This window comes from Etheostoma spectabile, chromosome 7 (assembly GCF_008692095.1).
Source record: "Etheostoma spectabile isolate EspeVRDwgs_2016 chromosome 7, UIUC_Espe_1.0, whole genome shotgun sequence".
Lineage (NCBI taxonomy): Eukaryota > Metazoa > Chordata > Actinopteri > Perciformes > Percidae > Etheostoma > Etheostoma spectabile.
Genome location: NC_045739.1, coordinates 6,172,694 through 6,181,477, shown reverse-complemented (window position 1 = coordinate 6,181,477; position 8,784 = coordinate 6,172,694). Strand labels below are relative to the sequence as shown.

General features: G+C 38.8%; 2 protein-coding genes across 2 annotated transcripts; one reads left to right on the top strand and one right to left on the bottom strand.

Annotated features, from left to right (window-relative positions):
• Positions 1-1,671: 1,671 nt before the first annotated feature.
• uqcc5 (ubiquinol-cytochrome c reductase complex assembly factor 5) lies at positions 1,672-7,164 on the top strand. The gene is made up of 3 exons (XM_032521975.1): positions 1,672-2,073; positions 4,917-6,659; positions 6,734-7,164. Exons 1-2 carry the CDS (start codon positions 1,908-1,910, stop codon positions 5,006-5,008), a joined length of 258 nt encoding a protein of 85 aa, XP_032377866.1. The 5' UTR covers positions 1,672-1,907; the 3' UTR covers positions 5,009-6,659; positions 6,734-7,164.
• Positions 5,163-7,256, bottom strand: ognb (osteoglycin, paralog b). Its single transcript, XM_032521970.1, has 6 exons — positions 7,070-7,256; positions 6,909-6,975; positions 6,451-6,615; positions 6,163-6,365; positions 5,952-6,044; positions 5,163-5,804 (listed from the first exon to the last, which is right to left on the bottom strand). The coding sequence occupies exons 1-6, from the start codon at positions 7,166-7,168 to the stop codon at positions 5,634-5,636; spliced, it is 798 nt and encodes a 265-aa protein (XP_032377861.1). The 5' UTR covers positions 7,169-7,256; the 3' UTR covers positions 5,163-5,633.
• Positions 7,257-8,784: the final 1,528 nt, after the last annotated feature.

Genomic DNA, 8,784 nt, shown 5'->3' with positions numbered 1-8,784 from the left:
GTCCAGACAGATAGCATAAAAACAACGAAAATGTGAATTCTTGATTCATTCACCTGTAAGTGCAGGAACATTTCTTATCTGTGCTACCACTACACAGTTGACATTTCTTGAATTATAAATACTCCATTTGGTCTACAAAACAAAAAATTCTTATGAAGCAGAAAGACCCAATAGCAATTATTTTATGTACAGTATTTAGGGACACAATTATACCCCCAATGATGCTAACAATGTGGGTAAATTGGCTTTTAAAGAAATAATTGTAATTTAATGTGGTTTCAATGCCTGTATCTATTTTTTTCCCAAAGTCCGTAATAAAGTGATTGCAAACATGAAGCCATGATTTGAAACTCTATGCCTACATACAGTATCAAATCTATGTCTAAACATGCATTAATGTGCATTTAGATCAAAAGAGAAAAAAATAAGGTGGTTGTAAAAAGGTTTGTACCCCAGACTCAAGCTGTCTTGGTCATGTTTTTGACGACAGACACTTTGGAGCCCAAGTTCTCAGGAGTGAACTTTTTTTAAATAATAAATTATGATTATCTTTAGCCCAATTTACAGTAGATCTTAAAATGAATCTCTTAGCTCTCTTATCTCCTTGTATGGTACTATTTCTGAAGGCCCTCATCGTTGCATGTGTCTGAGTGTCTTGTGTTTGTATATGTAATTGTGCGCTTGCAGTATTATGTCATACTGTTACAGTTTAGAGCTCATATCAGCAGTAATGCGTTTGGTCAGTCTAGCCAAAATAAACTCATTTGTGTATTTGTCATTATTTTTATTTTATGGTTGAAATTTTCACCTTAACTTGATATTCCTACCCTATTCAAACATCCAACCACTTAAAAGCTCCTTGCAAGCATGTGACACCAAGTCTTACACCAGGGCTTTGGCTACTTATGAGGTAGGAAATGTGACAAATTGTGTTTGCCATTTTAAGTATTTTAGCAATGTGGCATCAAATTTTAAAATGTTTGCAAAGTATTTTCTCGCATAGTTAAATTCATAATTGTGTTACCAATGGAAGGCTGTAGGCCTTACATATGCCAGGCTACCAGTTGGACTTCATGCTTTCATGTATTTCCTGTGGTAAAGCACAAATTAAAGATGGCAGCTAATGTCCTCAATAACATTTTCCCTGTCAGAAAACAAAGTTGATTAAATAAAATGCTAGGATTTTTTAAGCAATTGTACTACTCATTATTCATTAGTTAAAAATAAGTGTATGTAATTGTAAAAACAAAGAAATACTAGCCATGTTAAACTTCATTTGTATGCCAGTGCAACCCTGTGGTGTCACTGGACTTCCATTCATTGACCTATTTAGTTGATTATTTATTGAATCCCAATAGAACAGAAACATGCTGACATCTATAAAATTAATCTGAGTATCAAATCCAATTACAAGATTTAGCAACCACATTAGCCTGTATTTCTTTCTGCACTTGTTCACTATGCTACACAAGTTTTTTCATCTGTGTCCATGATCCAGGTCTCATCTTAGTGTTAAGAAATGTGGTTGCTTTGAGAAACATGACTAAAAAACTCAATCATCAATTTTTTTAACATAACCTTTGAACTATTTTTTTTTGTACATATATTTTTTGCATTCATCTTTTAGCGTTTTAAGATCTAATGACAAAGAAAACACAACCGGATGTTCCGGTGCGTTCGTTTTAAAAACCAACGTCGAGCTGCTGTAGATTCTTGACAGCTCGTTTTAAACCGCCCGTTTTCTTTACGCCGGGAAACAAAACAAGCGCACTCTCTGCTCACGTCTGTTCTTGTTACAAGTGTGAAGGACATGCGAAAAGTCAATGCCTGCTCTAGCCTGTAAACAGCAGTTTTTTTCTTGCCGCATTGAAGACTTAAGACTGACACTGTAGACTTATGTCTTATGTATGTTAGCCAGGATGTTTAATAGGAATAATAACATTAAATATCTACTGAGCCTTGTCCCGGGTAAACAACGTCTCGGGACGTACAGGTTTCTTCCCATCTTCTTTTGCATCGGAGGCGTCATGGAGTGGATCATGATCAACGTGAGGATAGGAAGGGAGACTTTCTGTAAGTGTAAACTCGGAAGTTGAGTTTCTTCTCAGCGGTAACGTTTAATCCTTATTTTTTTTGACTTTGGATTTACACTAACGTTAGCTGACGTTAGCATGATGTGGACTTCTGTTAGCCTGTTAGCCCTGGGTCTTCGCATGTAGCTAAGTCTGTTGAAAATAGCTGTACGTCTGTAAACAAATAGACCAAAATTGCTAAGTAGCAACATTTGCAGTACATAATATCTCCTGACTTGCCAGAGTGAATTACTTACTTATGTCTGGCAAGCTACTTCACTTAACATTAAAGCCACCCTTCACTGAAAAATGTGTTTTTGGGAATGTTTATGTCCCCTAAAATATCTGACCCTGACTATACCGACTTGTGTCCTGGAAAATTGTAATATGTACATCACAATTTTGTAAACCAATCGCTGTCTAATACCCAAAAGCTAGCAAAGAAACCTGAGACAGCACAGAGCAGACTGTCACGGTTTGCACAATGGTGTTTTCATGAAAGTAGTGCACTGCTATGTGTTTCTCAAAAGATTTTAGGCAAGAAATAAGCTATGCAGCTGCTAAATACTGGCAATCTTCATTTTAAATTTTTTCTTGATTTTCTTGACTTTTTAAGAGGGGGTGAGTTGAGCTGCTCCTAATTTACTTAAAGTAGCCTGGACCCCATGTTCATGCAAGTAAGGAGCAGGCAACTCAACTGTCCGTCTCTCAAAAGTGGCTGCGATGCTACCAGAATGCATTGCCCAGCGGCCTGGACAGTGAATGGGAAACGTGGAAATGATGCTGCCTATAGACACATACATCCAGTACAGAGAGTGAAAACACACTGTCATTGTAGCTGTGTCAGTCACTGCCAGTCATGATACTGTACGTATGCAAGTCGCTGGTTTAAGTGCATAACAGACTCCAAATCTGAGTCTGGTGGAACTCCGTAACAACCGACCATGGGACTCCGTGACATCAGGAGTCTCAACCTGGAGGAGCAGCGAGGGAGAAACAGTAGAAGTGCTTCCAGCCCCTTACTTTGTATGTTGGAAAAACATGGTAAACAGCATATTTACCATAACAGAGTATTTATTTACATACTTTAAAATGTGTCTGGAGGGGGACTTTAACTGTTGCAATGCAATGCCATGTTGCATGTCTGTAAGTAATTCATTACAGTGGACCTACGGTTAGGACTGTGCTTGTATACAGATTTGGGACGCACATAACGGCCTTGTTGGTCTTTCAAACATGCTCAAACGTTCCTCTCCTCCTCTGCCCTGCTGTCATTAGTAAATCTGGAAAAACTGAGAAAGGTGGAAAACCTTTATTTTTTTTATTTTTAAGAAACGCACAGTGCAGGCAGTTAAATGGGTCAGGCATCTGCAGGACACTGCATGCACAGCTGCTAACAGAGAAATATATCACAATATATCTTGATTTAGTACCTCAGTATTCGTTGAAGTGGTAATATTTTTGTTGTCTCACACAAACAAATACTGGTAACTTATATCATTAGACCCTGATACAGACTAAAAAGACAAGAAAAACTAAAAAGACACCATAATGTATATTATGAAAATATGACAACAAAAATGAGTCTTCAAAGTAACTAGTAGCTATGCCTGCCAAATAAATTCAGTAGCCTACAATATTTCCCGCTGAAATGTAGTCAAGTAGAAGTTCTATAAAGTAGCATGAAAAGAAATGAACTCAAGTAGAAGTACCTCAAACTTTATACTTTTAGATTAGTACTTAAGTAAAGCAATTTCCACTATTCAGTATATCACATTGTTGATATTGCGTTGATATGTCTGTAGCTACACCTGCCAAGAGAACACAGTGGATGTTGGATCACTCAAAAAATTTAAAAGGAAAAATAACCCTAATGTGTTTCTACTCTCCACGAACCCACATCCATTTGTTCCAGATGTGCCATTTCAGAAGAGCTCAAATTTGTCAAAAGACTCTTGTGTTAAAAAACACAAAAGAAGCTGCCCTGCATATTTTGTAGCATTTGTAGTATTCTGAGGCCATTTAGGGATATAGAGACATTCCCCTCTACAGAGAAGAGACTCAATATCATCCCTCTTTTCATTCCTTATTTAGTTTCCTTTTTATATACAGTGGGTACGGAAAGTATTCAGAGCCCTTTACATTTTTCAGTCTTTGTTTCATTTTCCAAAATTTTTCAAAAATCAAAAAAGTACATTTTATTTCTCATTAATGTACATTCAGCATCCCATCTTGACAGGAAAAAAACAGAAATGTAGAAATGTTTGCAAATTTATAAAAAAACAAACTGAAATATCACATGGTCATAAGTATTCATTAATAAGAAATTAAATGAACTTTTTTGGGATTTTTGGAAAATGGCTGCAATGAAACAAAGAGTGACAAATGTAAAGTGGTCTGAATACTTTCCGTACCCACTGTATCCGCTGTAGTTGCAAACTATCATTAGTCCGAAGGATAACTTACAGACTTTTTCACACAAGATGTCACAGTATGAAAAGCACACGTGGAAAGGATTTTAAAAAAATAAGAAAGAATTCCAGCTGCTTTGGTTTGAGTCTTGTCTTGGTGTAGATCGTTTTCACTGCAGACATTTTAATTTTTCACTGCAGTAAAGGAAAGGTGTAAACAAATCGTGTAAAAGATGGCTCACTTATATTAAGTATCCCAGTAAGCACTGCTAGTGAGCCTGCGTCCTGGAACCGGCTCACCTAAATGGAGTGCAGTCAGAACTCGTGTTGTTAATTACTCACTGCAGTTTTAGCTGAGTCGAAACTGCCTGTATCACAGGTGTCTCATTTCAGTCTCTTAAATCCGTTTTCTTTAATTCTGTTTTCTTTCTAGATGATGTCTACCGAAGAAAACGATCAGAGCGGGAGTACATGCAGAAGATAGCAGATGGTGTGATAGTTGTTGAAGAGCCTGCAGCCAAGTGAAGGAAGGTCGGATTTAATGTGGACTTCACGTGTGTCCTCTAGGGACACATTCTTGGACCCACGCTCCCTTACTTGTTTCCAACAGGCTGGAATGGACTTCATAGTATGTTACAACAACTGTATCACAGTTATGAAGGAGTAAAGAGTGAAAGGCTGATGGAGAAACATGCAAGTTTATTGTTAATATGATTTTTAGCTAAAAAAAAGCGAAAATCAAATGAAACGATGTAATAATGGTCTCATTTGGATTTGACAACAAGTCAATTTTGATGGGTCAGGTTTCAAGCGTTGCATAGCACCTGCCAAGACAAACCAGTCTCAACCAAATTGTAACAAAAAAGAAAATGCAAGAAATAATCTTGGATGATTTTGCACAGATGTGTTCATTACTGGTAGATAGAGTTTGATAAGAAACAAAAAACACACAAACTTGTTTAAAATACTGCTGTTCTGCGATTATACGTTTTCTGTGTGAAAATGAAAAACTGTCAAAGTCTTGAACTGTACGGTAGATTTGAGTATTTAAAATCTAAATTAAGAACTGCATTTTGCAAAAAAGTATTTTACCATATGTGTCTGTATCATTTATTTCCCTTCAAAAAAAAAAAAGCAGGCTTTGGTTATTTCAGTTGTACCATCCAAAAGGGAGAGAGCGCAGACAGATGAAGCTGTTCGGGTGCTTCGACAGCACGACAGGGTTCCCGTCCAGTCTCAACTCGTCCATGTTGGTCCGGATGTAGTGACTGTTGTTACCTTTGCAGAATGTCTCATCCGTTACTGTGGAGATCTTGTTGTTCTGCAGAACAAACAGGAGAGACAATCCAAGGACACAACATGTAGCTACAACTACTTGCGCCGCAGGGAGAAAAAAAAGTAATCAAATTGCGTCTTCAGAGCTACTCTGATTCATTTCTGTGATTGCAGTAAATACTGATACACTTACATGCAGGTGCACGGTGTAAAGAGATTCTGGAAGTTGGGGCACTGCCGTCAGTTCATTGTTTCCAAGGTAAAGATATGCCAGTCTCGTGAGTTTCTGCAACAACAAAAGACCGCTATTTTGAATCGGGCAACTCGTTGTGTTAAACATCTAAACTCAAAGTACATCATGTCTGCAAACTTTTTTTTAAAATTAGATCAGTTGGCTTTCTTACTTTAAAAGCAGTTGCCTTCACACCCTGGGTTTTAAGATGGTTGAAATTGGCATTGAATGACACCAGCTTGACGGGCAGCATGGGAAGTTTAGTCAGTCTGTTTTCTGCAAGAGTGAGCTCCTCAAGATCTGAGAGTTTTGAAAAAGCTCCGTCGTCGATCTCAGCGATGAGATTGCCAGTAAGGTCAATTCTTTTTAATGTGGCTGGAGGAAAAAGGCACAAAAAGGGGAGAGAGCTTAAAAGGTGGCATTCGCTAAAGAGTTAAATATCATAATGACTTCTGTTTACCCATGTCTGCAAAGTCTTTGTTTCTTATTTTTGTGATTTTGTTGAAACGTGCATAGAGGTGTTCTGTTTCCTTTGGCAGTGCTGGGATGGCTGACATTTCAGGGGACACCTCCTCACAGTAAACAGATCCACTCAGGCAAACACACAGCAGACAGGTCGGCATCTCTGAAACCATCACAGTGTTTATTTCATCACCCTTGTACACAAAAGTTTTTTTCTTCCTTGTTTTACTTATGAAAAAGTCGACTAATTGGTCTCAGCGAAGTAACTGTGCAGCTTAAAGCGCACTACACATAGTTTAGTTGGGGACACTTCCCACTTCCAGACCGACCCCATTATTACATAATGTGGGCTTTAGCTACGTTCACAAAAATGGGAAAGAATCCCTCAGAAAGGGTTGCATAATCGGCTTTGAAACAGTTGTTTATAAACTATTTACCTGTTTAAACAAACCTTACCATTAGCTTTTGGAGCTGCTGCTGGGTGGGTGTCTGAGTCTTGAAGGGTGCCATAGTCTGGAAAGGTCTGTGAAAAAGGATAACTCGTTGTTAAAGCTTCTTCCCGACTCAAACATATTATGCATTTCTTCGACTGGCTTCTTGACAAAAGATGCTTTTACCGTAAGTTTTCTGACTTCCATGTATTCATCTTTTGCCGCAGAAGACAGTATCCATGGGAGCAAAATAGATGTAAAAATGAAAGTCCTTAACTGCATCATTGTTTCCTAGTTGCTGGTGAGAGAAGAGAGTGTCCGTCTGCTAGGCTGGGATCTGAGGTACATATGAGCAGGGTACATTTCCATCCAGTTTTTTTTTATTTTTTTATTAAACTGGCAGTACGCTGTCGAGTAAGAAAAGAAAAACTTTAACTCAATACAGGCTGTGTTTGTGATGATCTCAGGGTGAGTCTAAAAACTATATATTGTATTTTTGTGTATAGCAAACACACAGGAAGAGTGTCTGTTGATATGGAGCAAAGTGGTGATTAAAATATGTGTAGGCAAATCATTCAATAAATCATAATGAAAGCTGCTTTTAAATTTTACTTTTACTGACAAAAGATTGTTTCTGGAAAAACTGTGGTCTTCAATTCCAGTAATTGATGGAAAAATGGAGTGATTTATGAAATGAATTGCCAGAGCCACACCAAACTGAAAAGCATCTTCTTCTTTTTTGTTGAATACTGTTTGTCCCTTTTTCAGCCTAATGTCAGTACCAGTTCAGTAACAGCAGTTAATGCACTCTGTCTCTCTGGGAGTGGGCGGTTCCCCTCTTACAAGTGACTATTTCTCAAGAAAGAGACAGTTTTGAGGGTGATGGAGTATTTTACTTATGTTGGTTTATTAATCAGCTTGCCATTGATGAGTTCTAGTGTGCAGCTGTATCCCTTTTCCAAAATTATGATGGACATTTTAGCGTTCAAGTTAACTGAATACAAGTAGCTTTTCTCTATTCACAGCTATAAATGGGAGGTGTCCAATCTTCTCACCTGGAAAATAAACATGCTTTCTCTCCACAGAGGTAATACAACTATTAATATTACTATTATATAAGTACTATAAGTACTCTGCATACACGCTATAGTCAGTTATTGCCTAGTGGTGCAGAAATGTACCACCACAAATAGCAGGACAGGTCAACTTCACAAATTTCATACCAGCTGGCCAAAATCAAGAGCATCACACAAGGATGCAAGCATCCTGCAGTCAGCGCAGGATTGGAAACTGGAAGTGGACCTTGATAAGAAGCTTGTGTATCCCCCAGAAATAGTGGCCACAACACTCCGGCCAGATATGGTACTGTGGTCTCCAACAACAAAGCTGGCATGTGTTGTGGAATTAACAGTACCATGGGAATATGGGGTTCAAGAGGCTTATGAGAGGGCAAATAATTCATATTCTAACCTGGCAGCTGAAGCGTCCCAGGACGGTTGGAAGACCAGCATCTTCCCAGTAGAGGTTGGTTGCAAGGGATTTGTTTCCACATCTACCACCAGTTTGCTGAGAAAAATAAGGGTGAAGGGTCGCTCGCTCCAACAGGCCATCAAGTCCATGTCAAGTGCTGCCAAGAAAAAACAGTAACTGGCTCTGAATGAAGCGTAAGGACCCCAACTGGGCAGCAAGGTAGAAACAGATGGTATGCGGTCAGGCTTGGTCCCGACTCAGGGAGAAGGACGCCCCTGCCATGCAGAGCCCATAAGGGAAATGGAGGGTATGGCTTGGAGGGGGTGCACCTGGGACGCTGGGAACACTGTTGAGCCCTTTGGAGATGTTGTGGGCTTCAGCGAAACGTCGATGAAGCAGGGTGCCCACCTGATGTCCCAAGTGACACACCT